Genomic DNA, 19,256 nt, shown 5'->3' with positions numbered 1-19,256 from the left:
CAGGTTATACAGTATAAACAAAGACATATAAACAGTGGGCATTCAAACCTCTTAATTGCTGTAGAAAATTCATTTAATGCATTATTATAATTCTCATCATTATTATATTTTTTAAATCCACGTACAGGCCGGCCCACTGATATGGGGGTCAGGAAGGTGGGGGGTCTTAACGAATGATGACACATTTAAGTCGCCAGCAATTTTTCACCAGCTCTTTCTCTATTTAACAAGGGTTTACCGCTAAAGTTCAATGCTCCAGTCTCGCATGGGTCGCTGTGCTCTCTTCCACATATTGATGTCACCATATGCGAGACTATTTGAGCTGCTTTTAGAGGCTATGCAATGACCCGCTTCGATTGGAGAGGATTGAACCCGGCTGTGGTGATAAAGCAGTTCATTGAATGCATCATCACTATTGTCATCATTGTTCGCCCATTTCTATTTATTTAAATCACCCCACTGGCCAGCATACAGCTATGGGTGTGGGATAGATTCATTTCGGCCGCGGACATATTTGATTCACCCGCGGTTATCATGTTGTCACCAAGTGACAACACTCCATCCTTGTGATTATGAACCGCCAACAGGCGCGTGCGCACGCGCGTTCAGCCCCCTCGCCATGGTGAGAGGGAGCCTCGTGTGGCGCAGCGGTCCTCTGCGTCTTCGGGCGAGGAGGTGCCACTGAAAACAGCTCAGATAGTACCGGTACCCACTCAGATTCATAATGACATGACATCGACCAGTCTACTCCACTTTTTTTCCCCACATCACTCCCTCTTCCTGAAGTCGGATCTCCAACTCGTCAAGGGAGAGGAATCTTACAAGCCCGACATTAAACTCATGCCATCTGCTTCTCACGTAAAACACTACCTGTATAGTTAGGTTTTGTTGTACGTTTGTAAGGCAGAGAAGCACTGGGAGCACATAACTCTGGCCTTACGTGTCGCAAGCTTTATAAATTCTGACGCACAGTGGAAGTTGGACACACAGTCACTGCATCACGTCATGAGTGAATCTCACTACCCACAGTGTAAAACATGGTGTTTGCTCAACTTAAAACAAGGTAACAATTTACACTGCACTCACATCTTTGTAACTTTATATCTGTTTAACTAGATAAGTCTTATGGCATGTACTGAACACGAGCTGCATTGAAATACCTTCAAAATATCAGTGGAAATAGTTACATCTTTTTCTTTACGTGTGGCCGGTGGTTAAAGTCCGGAAAAACATGTTGTCAGTGGTGCGGTGCCTGATGTATGGTTCAGAGAAAAAATAAAAATAAAAAATTAGAGCATTTTTTTCATGTAAATCTTTTTTTTTAATGCTCTATGCACTATAGTATATATAATCCGAATAATACTACTTCTGTTATGTAAAATGTGAATTTCATGAACAGTTTACATTATTTTTTATGTAAATGTGTTGCTGTTTAAAATACAGTTCATACACAAATGTCAAAATAAAACATGTTTTGCAATTGGCATGAAGTTTTGGTGGGTGATTAGCATTCCAGAAAAGTTTCATCATGTATGACAACTGTTGATCAGGTAGGCATTTTGTTAACAACCAATACATGTTTTTTGTGTGATATGGTTTATATACACACGCGCACACACACACACACACACACACACACACACACACACACACACACACACACACACACAATATGCATGGTCATGTTGGACAATGACCCGAAGCATACTGCCAAACGGGTTACAAAGTGGCTTCAGGATAACAAAGTCAATGTTTTGGAGTGGCCATTACAACGCCCTGATTTCAATTCTATAGAACATTTACGGGTCAGTGACACCAGTTCTGTCAAAAGGATTTGGCCGAAATTCCTGCCAACTATTGTGAGAAACTTGTGAAAGGATATCCAAAACATTTGACTGGTCATACAGTTTGAAGGCAATTATACCAAATACTACTGTACTAATTAAATGTATGTAAACTTCTCACTTTGAAGAAAGTAATTAAAAACTGTCCCCCCCAAAAAAATCCTGTCATTATTCTGGGATTTAACAAAAATATATTATTCTTTGGGAGTAATCCTAATTGACCTAAAACACAGAAAGGTTTGATTTCATTTCAGACAGTGAGAAAAAAAGTATGTGTAACTTCTGGTTTCAACTGTACATGGATTTAGAAATCAGTGTAGATTGTGTTCAAAATGTGTATACAGTAAACCCTTGCTATATCGTGGTTCACGCTTCATGGTGCCACTATTTCGCGGCTTTTTTTTCTCCCCCCCTTTCTTGTTACGCAATGCCTATTTATTTATTTATTTTAATCAGTTAAGGCAATTGATCGTAAAATAGTACAGGTAGTTTCTCTGGGATGCAAACCAATTTTTTTGCACTGTATGTTATTAATTTTGTTTGACTTTTTTTTTATCCATTGCTCTTGCACGCTCTCTCTCAATATATTCTGTTTAAATGTGTGTGTATTGTTTTAAGGGTGTTTGAAGACCCTTAAACAATTTAAAGGGGGGTTTATTGTATTGTACAGCTAAGTAAAGTGAGTATAGTGATGAAACGGTTAAAATTGTCATTAAATGTTTTTATTTTATTACATTTTTAATCTAATGTATTATCATCTGTCCATTTTCTACCGCTTAGCCGAGGTTGGGTCGCGGGGGCAGTAGCTTTAGCATGGATACCCAGACTTCCCTCTCCCCAGCCACTTCATCCAGCTCTTCCGGGGCATCCCGAGGCGTTCCCAGGCGAGCCGAAGGACGTAGTCTCTCCAGTGTGTCCTGGGTCGTCCCCGGGGTCTCCTCCCGGTGGGAAGTGCCCGGAACACCTCACCGGGGAGGTGTCCGGGAGGCATCTGAATCAGATGAGGAGGAGCAGCGGCTCTACTCTGAGATCCTCCCAGATGACCGAGCTTCTCACCCTATCTCGAAGGGAGAGCCCGGACACCCTGCGGAGGAAACTCATTTCGGCTGCTTGTATCCGGGATCTTGTTCTTTCGGTCACGACCCACAGCTCGTGACCATAGGTGAGGGTAGGAACGTAGATCGACCGGTAAATTGAGAGCTTCGCCTTTCGGCTTAGCTCCTTCTTTACCATAACGGACCGATACAAAGTCCGCATCACTGCAGACGCCGCACTGATCCGCCTGTCGATCTCCCGTTCCATTCTTCCCTCACTCGTGAACAAGACCCCAAGATACTTGAACTCCTCCACTTGGGGCAGGATCTCATCCCCGACCTGGAGAGGGCATGCCACCCTTTTCCGACTGAGGACCATGGTCTCAGATTTGGAGGTGCTGATTCTCATCCCAGCCGCTTCACACTCGGCTGCGAACTGCTCCAGTGAGAGTTGGAGGTCACGGCTTGATGAAGCCAACAGAACCACATCATCTGCAAAAAGCAGAGAAGCAATACTGAGGCCACCAAACCGGACCCCTTCTACACCTCGGCTGCGCCTTGAAATTCTGTCCATAAAAGTTATGAACAGAATAGGTGACAAAGGGCAGCTTTGGCGGAGTCCAACCCTCACCGGAAACGACTCCGACTTACTGCCGGATATGCGGACCAAACTCTGACTCCGGTCATACAGAGACCGAACAGCCCGTATCAGGGGGTTCGGTACCCCATACTCCCGAAGCACCCTCCACAGGACTCCCCGAGGGACACAGTCGAACGCCTTCTCCAAGTCCACAAAACACATGTAGACTGGTTGGGCGAACTCCCATGCACCCTCGAGGACCCTGCCGAGGTTGTAGAGCTGGTCCACTGTTCCACAGCCAGGACGAAAACCACACTGTAATGTAACTAATGTAATTATACTTATTATAATACCTCATGTACGCAGTTAGCGCAACAATATTAGCAATAGCATCAGGAGCTAACATAGCAAAGGGAGATGTTAGTTACTGATATGATCGCACCAGGCTCATAAACCGTTATGGTGACGTAACCTAAGTTTGCATGTAAACACAAAGACTGTTATTCACTTATTACAGTCCATACAGAGAACCTAGTTCCTGTTTACAGTCTTGTGACCAATAGGAGAACAACCTCAAATTGTTTGTTGCTATGCATTCAAATAAAATTTGTCGCAATAGTTAGTTTAGATGCATAGATCTGTAATTGCATTTTTGGTTGAAATTTCTTTTGTGATAAAATCAATAACTGTTTTATCTGTAATTGAGTGAAAACTAATCGGTGAGCAATTTGCAAAGAGATGCTGGAATTGATCAGTATACCTGTAACATTGTCGGTATAGGGCTCCATGTATTAGAGTCTGGGTCATACTTCTCACCAGTGCTCAAGACGATATTGTTCTCATCTGTTCCACCCACCACAAATAGAAATCCCTCTAAAACAGAGGGGGAAAAAACATGTTATTAAAAAGGTATTACAGTACTTTCTGGGCATGTTAGACAACACATTTAACACGTTATTATAAGCCCTAATTCACTGTCGTCCTCTGCCGCCCTGTCACATACCAGCTGCGACCACCCCATGGCCTACACGGGCAACGCTCATAGGCTGCAGCTCAATCCAGGCTTGTCTGTTGGTGTCATAGAGTGGACACATGCAGCGAGTCAGAGCTGTGGGTTTCCTAGTCCTGAATGAAAAAAAACAGATTTGCACTCAGCTAACTTCTTCTACATGCACTCTCATTTTCACACACAGGCCACTGACAAGGCATGATCATTTGACTGCAGTGTATAGAGGAAATTTCATCCAGATGCATTTTTTCCCGTTCTAAATCCAAGGGGGAGAAGTGTAATAAAATCCTATATAAACAAAACAAATTACAACCTGGCGGATGTAATGTCTAAACAATTTAAATCCTTGTTCATTTTAAACTACTGCCCAATGCACTGCTGCAAGTCCAGGTGGGCTTGATAGCTCAAAAAAAAAAATTGCATATTTGACGGTGGGACATAATTTTTGCCCTAAGTAAATAGTAATACTATTAATAATAACAGGAAGGATGTAAATTACATTTTAACAAGTCTCTTGCAGTGTTTTGCCACTTTGTAGTGTCATTTGCCGTTAAAAGATACATATTTACTAAACAAAAGAAACACAGTTTTATTTTAGCACAATGGTTGATCAGATTAAAGTGACACAAAACAGGCCCAAAAAATGTCTTGTAAATTCGACACACTACAGAAAAGAGTAATTTTAACAAGCCAGACAATGAATAAATTGATAAAAAATAAATCAATCAATGAATTGCAAAGTATGTGAAATCAGGCTTCAAAATGGTCAAGAATTGAGACATTCTTTGAGCTTTCAGATGCTGTGGGCGCGTCGCTGGGTGCGCTGAAAATCCCGCCTCCAGCTGTCAAACAAATATTTCTTCTATCGCGGATTCGCTGATCCTCTGTCGGCAAGCAGTGCGAGAGAGGCGTGATACACAGCACAGGCTATCACAGGCTTCAAAAAAGTCATTCTGCCCCTTTGTTTCTGTTAAAATTCAGCGGGGTGTTCATCGACGGAGAGACTTGTCAACTGCGAGGCATAGCGAGGGGAATGTGGGGTGGGGGGGGTGGGAAATTCCGTGGTGCACGCATTGTGAGTTGCAACCTGCGGTGGCAACAACTAGATGACCTTTGCCCCTCCTCTTCCTCGCCTGCTATGCGAGTGGCTGAAAGCCCTATGCTGTTGCACGGGACCAGATCCGTGTACGCTAACCACTGTCGGCTAGCGTGGGGCCGCGGGCTGGCGCATTCTGTACGGTTCGCTGCTGCCTTGCAACACAGCACGTGTGGAACCAGAGGGCAGAGATATGTTAGCCCAAACAACACCAAACACATTGTACTTCAGGGAAGCTTCTTTTTGTTTGTTTTAGTCCCACCTACAAAATCAGGAAATTTAATGGGTGAAAAAGAGTTTTAAGCCATATCTCAACAACTCAGGACTATATTGTTTTCAGTCTTTGCATGTTTTCAGCACTTATCTTCAAACAAATGTAATGTATTTAGAAACAAAACAAGGATTTACATTTTGGGGCACTTTAAGTTTGGGGATCACTATAGAGATTGATTGAAGCTATTTCTACATGAAACAAATCAGAAAATATCTCACCTACGATCCTCTCCGCCAACAACAACAATGCACTCGGAGTAACCTCGAGGCTTGAAAGCAGCAAGAAGTGCTTCGCCTTGCAGCTGACTCTCTTCTAGCACTGGCTGACAGTGCTCTCTGATCACCTCTCTCATCAGCGGCTCCCCCAAGGCCTAAAGGGATATGATGACGCACACACACACACAAGTTAAAACCTGGCCGAGCAAGAAATATCAGTTCGGCATAGAAACCTAAACCTATAAAGAACTGGATGTGCAGACTGGACATTACACAATATAATAGGTTGGTTCTGTACCTGTTCTCTCAGGTAGCTCACATCTAAGCCTTGCAACCACACTGCAGACATCACTTCCCTCATGTGCACCTGCAATTATACAGAGATTAGGTTAAACATACAAAAAAAAAAAAAAAAAAATCAGTTCAGTGCTAGTGTTTTCTTTATATGGCTGAAAACATTCAAACTTCATAGACAAAGAAGATTTTTGTGATCACTGCACCTAAAACAAGTACAAACTTTGCAGCTATAAAAGCTTCCACTCCTTTGGTAAGACTTTCTGTAAGCTGTTATGTATGAGAGTTTTTCTTATTCATCCAGACTTGTGGACTGACTTGTGAGGTCAGAAGCCATGTTGTTGAACCTGAGCGAGGGCCTCGCACTTACATCTCTTCAAGGTGTTTGATGGGCTTGAGGTCACCGTTCAGGGCAAGTTTTTTTCATACCAAACTCCGACAAGCATGTCCTGAATTTAAATTATATACAAATTCATTATGGACAAATGTATGCTTGCAAATTTGTGGGAACCGTTTGGGGATTTTTTTTCTTCTTCTACTACCATGACTGTGCCTTTGTATACAAAGCAAGCTCCACTTAGGGATGCTTGGATGAGTTTGATGTGCACAATGTTGCACAAATTCATGACCCATCAAACATCTTCTAAATTAACTAGAGCAGAGATGCTGAGCCAGGTCCAACCTCAGTGAGCACATACCCTGCGAGCTTCCGGGTCGTGGGCTAACCATCGCACCACAGCCTCCAGCACATGCTTTTCATTGCCGACGTTAAGCTTCTCCTCAGACAGCACCTCACATAGTCTGTCAGGTGGCAACTCCCTGAACTCCTCTGTGAGTGCCACATCACGGAAATGCGTGTGCAAGTACTCCATGGCAGCGTAGTGGACGTGGTGCAGGCAGTAATGGAGGGAGAAAAGACGGATGCCAATACAGTTCTCTGCTGTGATGCAGCTTTCAAGGAACTGGCAACACAGCAACTTGAGCTCAGTCATGAGAAGCAGGTCAGATGCCTGCACCATGTCCTGGATGGTCCCTTCACTCAAAGTGATCTGTATGTAAAGGTTAGGCGGACGTTAAAACACAAATACGTACTTAAACAATGAACAGGGCGAGGTAATGCAAGCCAAACCAAAAGCAACCACTCCTAAAATCGAAATGTACACTCACTTCACCACTGAAGATGTAGTCCAGAATCTGTTTCATGATGGGCATAGAGACCCCCTGTAGTTCAATTCTGTAGGTTGATCCATCTTCTTTTGGAGGATTGTAGTTCAGTTTGGTCCTATAAAATTGCATCTTTAACATCAGGAATGGGTGAGTACCGATACCAGGTATCGGTATCAGGCCAATACCGGCCTTATTTGAATTTATTCGATCCTTGTGAAGGATGACGATTTCAGCCACAGATACTGACATGCATGGCTGACAGAATGTTTGTCTGAATTGTGCATACTTCGCCATCATTTCAAATCAGAATTATCTTTATTTGTCAAGTATGTAAAAAACACACAAGGAATCTGTGTCCAGTAGTTGGAGCCACTCTGGTACGACAACAGATCGCCATTTGACAGAAAATACTTTTGAGACATAAAAACATATAACACAGTACGGAGAGTCACTGAGCAATGAAAGGTTACTGGTAATGCTGATACAATTTTTTTTGGGACAATTGTGCAACTGATGCAGAGTACTCTAGCAATTTAGAGAAGTTTGAAATGACTAATAGAGCGTTAATCTGGTAGAAGGACAACTGTGCAAATACTTCTCTAGCACATTAGTGGCCAATATTGTCCGTTGCAGTCGGAGTTTGTCCTTTTTTTGTGGCAGCACCAACCCAGACTGTGATGGATGAACACAAGACTGAGTCGATGACTGCTTTGTAGAACTGCCTCAACAGCTTCTGCGGCAGGCCGTGCTTTCTCAGAAGCCGCAGGGAGTACATCCCCTGCTGGGCCTTTTTGATGATAGATTTGATGTTGGTCTCCCACTTTAGGGCCTGAGAGACTGTAATTCCCAGAAACTTGAACGTCTCGGTGGTTGACACAGGACAGTTGGACAGCGTGAGGGTCAGCTGTGGTTCAGCTCGAGGTGGTGTCGACGCACCACAGCTCCAGCCGCTCCACTTCCTGTGGATATGCAGACTCGTCACCGTCTTTGATGAGGCCGATGACTGTGGTGTCGTCTGCAAACTTCAGGGGTTTGACAGTCAGGTGCGTTGAGGCGCAGTCATTCGCGTAGCGAGAGAAGAGCAACGGAGAGAGGACACATCCTTGGAGTCACAGGTATGATGGTGGTCGGTGGTTCGGCTGGGTGGGTGTGGGTTGTGAAAGTGTCCTTTTCAAATCTGCAGTAGAAGGTGTGCAAGTCATCAGCTAGTCCTTTACTGTTCTCTGCTTGGGGGGATGGTCGTTTGTAGTTGGTTAGCGATTGTAATCCATGCCAGATTGACAGAGTTGTTAGCGGTAAACTGTTTTTCCATCTTTTATGCATAATTTTTCTTTGCAATGTTCATTTCTTTAGTCAGCTGGTTTCTAGCGCAATTGTACAGGGCTCTATCCCCACTTCGATAGGCGTCCTCTTCAGCCTGGTGATGTTGCTGAAGTTTGACAATGAACCACGACTGGTTGTTATTGAACGTGCGAAATGACTTTGCTGGTACACACACATCTTTACACAAACTTATATAGGATGTGACAGTTTGCATATTCACCTAGGCTGCCAGTTGAAGTTTCAAAGACACTCAAATCTGTGCAGGCTAAACAGTCGAAGTTCTGTCTTTGTTTCATTGGTCCACTTCTTCACTCTTTTCACCACAGGCTTCGCAGATTTAAGATTATGCCTTTATGTTGGTATTAAGTGAATGAAGCAGTGATCATGCGAGCCCAGAGCTGCACAGGGGATAGCACGGTATGCGTCATTTAGCGTGGTATAGCAGTGGTTTAGAGTGTTGTTTTTCCTGATGGGACAGTCAATGTACTGCTTGTATTAAGGGAGTTCGTGCTTGAGTTTAGCTTTGTTAAAGTCTGCAAGAATAATGAGAGGTGAAGAGGTGAATCTGGGTGCTTTTTTTCAAGTTCGTTTACTTCTTTGGCGAGCGTTAGCAGTGCGGCGTGCATGTTAGCCGGGGGGTAAACACAGGCGAGTATGAATTAAGTTTGAACTTAAAGTTCAAAAACAGCAACTCCCAGTCAGGGCTGCAGTGTGTGTTGAGCTCCGTGACGTCGGTACACCATTTTTCATTGATATAGAAGCATATCCCGCCACCTTTTGTTTTCCCCGATAACTCCGTGACGCAGTCTGCCCGGTGTTGTTTTACATTACAGCGGCATCGGGGATGCGTTCACAAAGCCATGTCTCTGTGAAGCACAGGGCGGCAGAATGTCCAAAGATTTTACTGGTCTTTGTGAGACGATCAAGCTCCTCCATTTTGTTGGGTAGGGAGTGTAGATTTGCGAGGTGAATCGACGGTAGCGGCATTCGGTATCCTCTCTTACGGAGTTTGACCTGCACTCCGGCTCGCTTCACTGTGTGGCGTCGCCTTCGCCTCCATGCGCCATAGACCATGGAAGCTCCGCCGGTGAGTAGTTCCGAGAAAAAACTGAGTGGATTTGTGAAAGTTGGTGAAAGAAAGTAGACCTCCTATTGTTTAGCAAGTGTTCCCTTGTGTAAGTAAGTTGCGTAATGTCTCCAAAGACAAATGAAAAACACAGAAACATAGACAGTACTAGAGAGTATGTCACCGAGGAGATTACATGGTTAGGTGCCATCTTGACCAGACTATGCCCATTAAGATGCCATGTCTGCAAGTATATATTGTATGTTATTGATTTATATATATATATATCCATCCATCCATTTTCTGAGCCGCTTCTCCTCACTAGGGTCGCGGGCGTGCTGGAGCCTATCCCAGCTGTCATCGGGTAGGAGGCTGGGTACACCCTGAACTGGTTGCTAGCCAATCGCAGTGCACATAGAAACAAACAACCATTCGCACTCAGAGTCATGCCTACAGGCAATTTAGAGTCTTCAATGAATGCATGTTTTTGGGATGTGGGAGGAAACCGAAGTGCCCGGAGAAAACCCACACAGGCACGGGGAGAACATGCAAACTCCACACAGGCGGGGATTGAACCCGGGTCCTCAGAACTGTGAGACTGACGCTCTAACCAGTCGATCACCGTGCCGCCATATATATATATATATATATATATATATATATATATATATATATATAAATTATATATACACACACACACACACACATATATATATATATATATATACACACACACACATATATACATATATATATATATATATATATATATATATATATATATATATATGTATATATATATATATATATATATATACATATATATATATATATACACATATATATATATATCAGTCAGTCAGTCATATCAGTCTATCAGTCATATATATCAGTCATATATATATATGAGTCAAGATGGCGCCTACCAGTGTGGTCGCCTCGGTAACACGCTCTCTAGTATTGTCTTTGTTTTTGTGTTTTTCGTCCGTCTTTGGAGACCTTACACGACTCACTTACACAAGGGGAGACCTGCTAACCATCAAGGAGGCTACTCCGGACTTTCTGTCACCAACTTTCGAAAATCCGCTCAGTTTTTTCCCCAAGTTACTCACCGGAGCGCCGTCCGCGGTTTTCGGCGCATGGATGCGGAAGCGGCGCCACAGAGGAAAACGAGCCGGCATTGCATATCAGAGCGGGGACAGGGCCCTGTATAATCGAGCTAGAAACCAGCTTACTAAAGAAATTAACATTGCAAAGAGGAGCTATGCAGCAAAGTTGGAAAAACAGTTTAGCGCGAACGACTCGAAATCAGTCTGGCGTGCATTCCAATCGCTGACTAATTACAAGCGACGATCCCCCCAAGCTGAGAACAATAGCACACTAGCCAACGACTTGAATACCTTCTATTGCAGATTTGAAAAGGACAGTTTCACTCCACACACCCACCCGGCCGCACCCGCGACCACAACCACACCTCTGACTTCTGCGTTAACCATCCATGAACAGGATGTGAGACGCATCTTCAAACAACAGAAGATTAACAAAGCAACAGGACCGGACCATGTGTCCCCATCCTGCCTCAAAGTCTGTGCGGACCAGCTCGCTCCAGTCTTCACTCAGATCTTTAACAGATCTTTGGAAATGTGCGAAGTTCCATCCTGCTTCAAACGCTCCACCATCATTCCAGTCCCCAAGAAACCTGCAATCTCTGGTCTGAATGACTACAGGCCTGTCGCTTTGACATCTGTGGTCATGAAGTCCTTTGAACGTCTCGTGCTGGACCACCTCAAGAGTGTCACAGGTCCCCTGCTGGACCCCCTGCAGTTTGCCTACCAAGCGAACAGGTCTGCGGATGATGCAGTCAACATGGGACTGCACTTCATCCTAGAACACCTCGACAGTGCAGGGACCTACGCGAGGATCCTGTTCGTGGACTTCAGCTCAGCGTTCAACACCATCATCCCTGAACTCCTTTCAACCAAGCTTCTCCAGCTCAGCGTCTCACCTGCCATCTGCCAGTGGATTTACAGCTTTCTGACGGGCAGGACACAGCAGGTCAGGCTGGGGGAGGCCACCTCATCCACACGCAGCATCATCACTGGGGCGCCCCAAGGTTGTGTCCTCTCTCCGCTGCTCTTCTCTCTCTACACGAACGACTGCACCTCAGCGAACCCGACTGTCAAGCTCCTGAAGTTTGCAGATGACACCACTGTCATCGGCCTCATCAACGACGGTGACGAGTCTGCATATCGACAGGAAGCGGAGCGGCTGGAGCTGTGGTGCGGGCGACACAACCTGGAGCTGAACACGCTCAAGACGGTAGAGATGATCGTGGACTTCAGGAGGCATCCTTCGCCACAGCTGCCCCTCATGTTGTCCAGCTGCCTTGTGTCAACCGTCGAGACCTTCAAGTTCCTGGGAATTACAATCTCTCAGGACCTGAAGTGGGCGAACAACATCAACTCCGTCCTCAAAAAGGCCCAGCAGAGGATGTACTTCCTGCGGCTTCTGAGAAAGCACGGCCTGCCACCGGAGCTGCTGAGACAGTTCTACACAGCGGTCATCGAATCGGTCCTGTGTTCTTCCATTACAGTCTGGTTTGGTGCTGCTACAAAAAAGGACAAACTCCGACTGCAACGGACAATCAAAACTGCTGAAAGGATTTTCGGTACCCCCCTACCCACCATTGAGGACTTGCACGCTGCCAGAACTAAGACGAGGGCGTGCAAAATCCTCTCGGACCGTCTGCACCCCGGTCACCAGCTCTTCCAGCTCCTTCCCTCAGGTAGGCGCTACCGATCAACGCAAACTAGAACTAGTAGACATTCCAACAGCTTCTTCCCTCTTGCGATCAACTTCTTAAACACCTAACCTATAATTCCATTACAACAAGCTGGCAATTTTTTGACTTGAGTTCGTTGTCACATTTCTGTGGGGCCAATTATGTATTACTCGTGCACTCACTGTAGTTGTCTCGCCATGCTGCACTATTTGCATATACTGGCCACTCATGCCAGAGTAGCATCTGCTCCATTTGCACACTGATTGAGGAGTATCTGTAACATTTGCACAACCAACATTGTCCCAGATGATCGCACTACTCGTCACTTTAAACCGCATACACTCCTTGAAGTCTCAGCGCCCTTTGCACAATGGTCATTGCACCGGACTATTGCAATATTAGTCGTTCTAACTGCTCTAAGTCCTAGAGGACTCTGCATCTTTTTGCACAATTGTTTTTTGTCAATGTCTTTATGTCCCCAAAGTGTTCTGTAAATTGACTGTTTGTTGTACTAGAGCGGCTCCAACTACCGGAGACAAATTCCTTGTGTGTTTTGGACATACTTGGCAAATAAAGATGATTCTGATTCTGATATATATATACATATATATAGAATTATATGATTTATAATAATGCTGAGAGTGCATTATTTGTGTGTTGCTAAGTAAATCTATACAATTATTTGTGAACTCAATTTGGGTGGTGATGATGACGTTCTGAATTGGGGTATTTCATGCATATAAAACCCCAGTTCCAATGAAGTTGAGACGTTGCGTTAAACAAATAAAAACAGAATACAATGATTTGCAAATCATGTTCAACCTATATTTAATTGAATACGCTACAAAGACTTTTAATGTTCAAACTGATAAACTTGATTGTTTTTAGCAATTAATCATTAACTTAGAATTTTATGGCTGCAACACGTTCCCAAAAAAGCTGGCACAGGGTCATATTTACCACTGTGTTACATCACCTTTTCTTTTAACAACATTCAATAAACGTTTGGGAACTGAGGACACGAATTGTTGAAGCTTTGTAGGTGGAATTCCTTCCCCTTCTTGCTTGATGTACAGCTACAGCTGTTCAATAGTCCGGGGTCTACGTTGTCGTATTTTACGCCACATAATACGTCTCACAAATGCCGGCTTTTGAACTTTGCGTCTATAACAGTCCGGATAGTTCTTTTCCTCTTTGGCCCGCAGGACACGACGTCCACAATTTCCAAAAACAATTTGAAATGTGGACTCGTCGGACCACAGAACATTTTTCCACTTTGCATCAGTCCATCTTTGATGAGCTCGGGCCCAGAGAAGCCGGCGGCGTTTCTGGGTGTTGTTGATAAATGGCATTTGCTTTGCATAGTAGAGTTTCAAGTTGCACTTACGGATGTAGCGCCGTACTGTATTTACTGACATTGGTTTTCTGAAGTGTTCCTGAGCCCATGTGGTGATATCCTTTACACATTGATGTCGGTTTTTGATGCAGTGCCGCCTGAGGGATCGACGGTCACGGGCATTCAATGTTGGTTTTCAGCCTTGCCGCTTACATGCAGTGATTTCTCCAGATTCTCTGAACCTTTTGATGATTATTTTGGACCGTAGATGATGAAATCCCTAAATTCCTTGCAATTGTATGTTGAGGAACATTGTCCTTAAACTGTTCGACTATTTTCTCACGCACTTGTTCACAAAGAAGTGAACCTCGCCCCATCTTTGTTTGTGAATGACTGAGCAATTCACGGAAGCTCCTTTTATACTCAATCATGGTACCACCCACCTGTTGCCAATTAGCCTGTTCACCTCTGGGATGTTCCAAGCAGGTGTTTGATGACCATTCCTCAACTTTCTCAGTCTTTTTTCCCACCTGTCCCAGCTTTTTTGGAACGTGTTGCAACCATAAAATTCTAATTTTATTATTTGCTAAAAAACAATAAGGTATGTCAGTTTGAACATGAAATATCTTGTCTTTGTAGTGTATTCTATTAAATATAGGTTGAACATGATTTGCAAATCATTGTATTGTGTTTTTATTTATGTTTAACATAACATCCCAACTTCATTGGAATTGGGGTTGTATTTACCTTACACATTTGCTTTCATCGACTGAGAATAACAGAAAGTTATTATTATTCAGTGCATTAATAAGGTATGTTTTTCCTGTTGAATGCAGTACAGTCCTCATAGCTAGTTTACTTACCTGTGTGTATTATATAGAGTGCTATACTCAAATTTTGACAAGTTTTCTGTACCTATATTTTTTAATAATCTGTGTTACAGTTTCACACTGTGGTTCAATAATGTCCAAAAATAAGTTCCGGTCCGGCTTCAACTGGATTCATTGAACTCTGTGTTTAACTGACTTGAGCAACCTAAACGCTAGTGGGACTAGGACATTCAGAAAGAAAGGTATTTGTTCACAATAATCTGTCATTGTTAGTTGAAATATTATGTATCAAAAGTGGTATCGGTACTCAGTGCTGGTGAGTACTCCCTAATTAACATGAGTAAGTTCCCCCTTGTACTTTATAGAGACATTACCATTAGGGATACCATTAGTGGAATTAAGATAAAATGTCTCACTCATATTGCCTTACCGAATATAAGGGCTGGCTGCAGCCAGGATGTTTTTCTGGACAGGAAGCTCCTCACTGTCCACCACCAGCAGTGCATCATGGAAGCTTTGCTCTTGCCAGAAAGTACGAAGAACTCTGAGGAGGTTCTGGGAATGTTGAGGGTCAAATACCCTTGAACCAGGATCACTCGTTGCAGAATCTGGCATGCTTGGACTTAGAGAAGTCTGGTTGTGCGCTCTTAAATCCTGTTTACTAATGACAGTTTACAGATCAGCGACTGTGAATGTGTCTTTTAATTGTGATGAACACCTCAATGACAAAAGGCTTAGGGTCACATACTAACCACCCCCACATAGAGTTTCTCAGCCAATGACTTGGCAGCTAGGCTGGCCGAAGTAACCAGAGCGAAAGAACCACTTTCAAGCAGCGGCCGAATCACTATCACAGTCAAAAGGTACGCTGAGCTGCAGTGGCAGTGTTAGCACATTTTAGGATTGGTTTACAGTGTTACCATTGTGTTTGGTTATGTGTCCATACACCAAATACACATTATTGTCTATGAACTGCTACCTCCACATATTCATGTGCTTTCAATCTATTTACTCCCACTTTTCCTCCCAACACTCTAGGCATGGGCGAGATCATTGTAACGAAAGCCTGACTTGCCATTGGCTAATTTAAAAAAAATAACACGTGTCACCCCTAAAATTGTGCCAGTATTTTTTTGTACATTAACTGCTGAGCCATCATCATTCTACCTAAATGTCTTCTTTTCTTTGACCTTTTTTTTTTTTTAAATGTTATTTTAACATAACGTGTACCCAAGCACAAAGACAAAACAGGCCTCCTTGAACGACATTATCGTCTCTTGAAAAATAAATAACTAAATAAAAATAAAGCCAATCCGCCTTTACAACAACACACCACAGGGGGGAGTAGTGAGCACATTCATCTTGTCCTGTGTCGGAAAAGCAACATGACTCACAAAAAACTGTTGTTATCGTATACCACGAATGCTGTAAATATGATCAAGCTCTCAAGTCAGTAGAATTCAAAAGATGTATGTCAACTAGAAAGAGGGATGCCATAGCTTAACAAAGCCGAGTCCACAAACTACGAGGTTTCTAAACGGAGTTTGGCCCATTTGCGGTCAGAGACTTGATCGGCTAGCAGAAGGGTTGTTTTTTAAATTTGTATCTGACTGGAGTCGTTCCCAAAAGTGTCACATTAGTGAGCAAAATTCACACAAATTCACATTGTGTTCGCAGAAAATGTCAATACTGGTGTGATGAAGTTGAATTTATTCCGCAAGCCTTTACTTACTGTATCTTTACACATGTCCAAACTTGCTGTGTCATTTTTAAACGACTCCAAATTCAAGTGCAACAGAGATAAGCCTTACCTTGAAATGAAGAAAAGCGTGAGTCTTTCTAATGGGCGCAGTGTGTGAGTATTACCTAACTAAATGTTTAAAGCGGACACAGCGCTTCACACTGTTTTGAGAAGACTCTAGACGTGAGCTTGTGCTGCATTTCTTGCCCAACGAAAATTGCAGAATCCGATTTACATAAAAAGGCATAACCCTGAGTGGCTTTCATTTTATAATGAAAACATTTATTACATAAATATAGTATTATAATACAGGCAAACCATTGCTGAACATCCTAATACAAGTCGGGCCTCGTAATAAGAATTTATTTTATTTTTTTAAGATCGAGGGTTTTCCGCTGTACATGAACACACCACCAGTGTGGCGGAAATACGTAGATGAAAGGTGTCCAAATGCAGTTTTATTTTGTCGGTTCTATTCTAGATTGACCCTTGTGGGACACATCAAAGTATGTTTTCTTTGGCGGGTGGGGGGTGTGAACTCAAATATGGTTTAAATTATGTGAGTAAAAAGATTGTAAGGTTTCCGAAAGCGGTAACGTTTACATTCCGACAAAGTGTTTGCAAAGGGCGATTTGAAGCGAATTGGAACGTAGCCATATTGTCAGGGTCGCCTGATTTTGACAAGTACTTCCGGTTTGTGTACGGCTTCAAAATTTCACACGACTTGCAGTATCATATGGAATTCGAAAAAGTAAACAACACGAGTAAAACCCAGGTAATATAAATGCATTTTATTAGAGTAAAATAAGGAGCGGCATTTAGGTGAAACTGCGTGTTGATTAGCTTCGTATATGATCGCTATTCAAATATTTCCACATTACTTACGTGTCCTTGTATAATTTGTTAATTGCTGATTATCTGTCTTGTTGTGTTTGTTCTATAGACAGTTGAACCTCTGAAACTAATCAATGATTTCCTGACGAAACAGGTGAAGAGACGATTTAAACTCCAAATATGCTGCGCGTGCCTCGGAACGCCCTTTCTCCATGGATTGAGAGTCTCATCCAGAGTTATGGCAGTGAGGAGGGGAGCAACGGTGGGCGACTGAAAGCTCATGTTACCTCTGTGGGGCAGATGTCTCAGTCTCAGGCCCGGAACTCGGAAGGCCCCACGGGGCTGCTCTTCCTATCTGATGGCGTAGTGCAGATGCCTGCCATTCTCACCTCATCAGCGTGGGAGCATCTTCAGGAGCAGGAGGACAAAGAATGTTTCACCAGTCTGCTCAATACCACCGTGTGTGTTCGAGACTACCGACTGCAGTTTCATATGGCCACGGAACCGACGAGATGCAGGTTCTTCTTGTCAGTTGGAGAGATGCTAACCACTGCGGCTGGCCGAGCCAAAGACAACACACCCTGCTGCACCTCTTCGCTCTCTGTCCAGCAGAAAATCTATGAGACATGGAGAACGCTGTTGGTCCGAGAGATGCAGGACTCTCCAAAAAGCCACAATGACTTTGACCTGTCTGATCTATTAGGGGAGTGGCAGCGCGACAGTTTGCAAACCGTACTTGAGGATGTGCGGGAGAGACTGATGGTGGCGAGGAGTGCAAGTCTGCAGCCTTTCACATCCACTGCCGTTGCATCGGTGAATCAACTGGACATGTTCACTCCCACTGGCTGGGACAAAGAACGGGCTGCAGATAACGGCACGGGATGTTTCAGCATCCCGATAAAGTGTCTCCTCATTCCAGAAGGATATGCTATGCAGGGGCAAAAAGCAAATGCCGATATATTGACAACAGATGGGGACAGGGAGTTAAATTTTCAACTTTCGGAGAGCACTGTTAATACTGAAGGCTGCCAAACAGCTGAGTTGACCGAGGGAGTGGGGGAAACCCAAAACTATGTCGATAACATCTTGCATCATGACAACATACATGTAAATTTGACTAATAAGGACCTCACAGCTTCGGCGAAACCATGGGAAATGTTTCTTCCACCACGATGTTTCTCTTTCTCAGATGGGTCCCAAGAAGCCATTGCAGTACAGTCTATTCAGTTCCACCGACAAAACTGTCACGTGAACAGAACCAGTACCCAACTTCCTATTACGAGCACGCAACCTGAGGATTTACAACACAGCAAAGGGAACCACACCTCCTTACCGCCGTATCAAAAACTGCCACTCTCATTTGGCGGCAGTGACACAGCAACACCGAATAGTCAAATGCCTCCCCAAGACAAACCGACTTTGATTGAGAATGTTGACATGCAACAAATAACTGTAGGGAGACAATATAGAACGACAATGAGAAAAAGGGATCTGGAGTGTGTGCAAGAAGAGCGAACTACAGTCGCGGTGGAGGAGGATCAGAAAAGTGGGAGCCCCCCGTCGTGGCTCTTTGACTCTGGGACAGGTTCTGGCACTGTTGGAGGTAGCATTGACATTCAAACTTTGGCTACTGAACAAGGAAAAACTACTGTTCACACCGATAGTGTGCCGTTCTCATACACTTACAATGTATCTGGGCAGAATCTCCACGACTTTAACCGGTTCACAGTGGAAGAATCGCTGCTGTCCTGGGCTGTCAAATATCTTGTCCTTCCAAAGAAGACAACACATCTGTAACATCTCCTCAGACATCCTCTGACTGGACTATCTA

The 19,256-nt window shown here is 43.8% G+C and overlaps 3 protein-coding genes across 4 annotated transcripts in view; 1 reads left to right on the top strand and 2 right to left on the bottom strand.

Annotated features, from left to right (window-relative positions):
* gan (gigaxonin) overlaps positions 1–17,329 on the bottom strand; it is a 26,970-nt gene extending 9,641 nt beyond the window's left edge. Inside the window, exons 1-8 of the mRNA XM_061677427.1 lie at positions 16,662–17,329; positions 15,281–15,511; positions 7,514–7,628; positions 7,045–7,395; positions 6,351–6,419; positions 6,056–6,207; positions 4,462–4,583; positions 4,219–4,331 (exon numbers count right to left, since the gene is read on the bottom strand). Coding sequence (XP_061533411.1) covers positions 4,219–4,331; positions 4,462–4,583; positions 6,056–6,207; positions 6,351–6,419; positions 7,045–7,395; positions 7,514–7,628; positions 15,281–15,465 — 1,107 coding nt within the window. The 5' untranslated portion in view covers positions 15,466–15,511; positions 16,662–17,329. The remainder of the gene's footprint in view (positions 1–4,218; positions 4,332–4,461; positions 4,584–6,055; positions 6,208–6,350; positions 6,420–7,044; positions 7,396–7,513; positions 7,629–15,280; positions 15,512–16,661) is intronic.
* Positions 17,281–19,256, top strand: acd (ACD shelterin complex subunit and telomerase recruitment factor). 2 transcript variants are annotated; one of them, XM_061677429.1, is made up of 2 exons: positions 17,281–17,366; positions 17,580–19,256. In XM_061677429.1, the coding sequence occupies exon 2, from the start codon at positions 17,606–17,608 to the stop codon at positions 19,220–19,222; it is 1,617 nt and encodes a 538-aa protein (XP_061533413.1). In that variant the 5' UTR covers positions 17,281–17,366; positions 17,580–17,605; the 3' UTR covers positions 19,223–19,256. The 2 variants fall into 2 exon arrangements, with proteins under 2 accessions (XP_061533413.1, XP_061533414.1); XM_061677430.1 differs by having other exon boundaries at positions 17,292–17,366; positions 17,535–19,256.
* Positions 19,124–19,256, bottom strand: part of kiaa0513 (KIAA0513 ortholog) — a 62,828-nt gene continuing 62,695 nt past the window's right edge. The window contains exon 14 of the mRNA XM_061677433.1: positions 19,124–19,195. The gene's annotated coding sequence lies outside the window, so the exon portion shown is untranslated. The remainder of the gene's footprint in view (positions 19,196–19,256) is intronic.

Source organism: Phycodurus eques, chromosome 5 (assembly GCF_024500275.1).
Source record: "Phycodurus eques isolate BA_2022a chromosome 5, UOR_Pequ_1.1, whole genome shotgun sequence".
Lineage (NCBI taxonomy): Eukaryota > Metazoa > Chordata > Actinopteri > Syngnathiformes > Syngnathidae > Phycodurus > Phycodurus eques.
Note: the sequence above shows the minus strand (reverse complement) of the source record. Positions and strands in the feature narration are given on the sequence as shown.

Bases quoted from the DNA above. Each gene is read 5' to 3' on its own strand.
- acd (XM_061677429.1), top strand. From the start codon at position 17,606: ATGCTGCGCGTGCCTCGGAACGCCCTTTCTCCATGGATTGAGAGTCTC.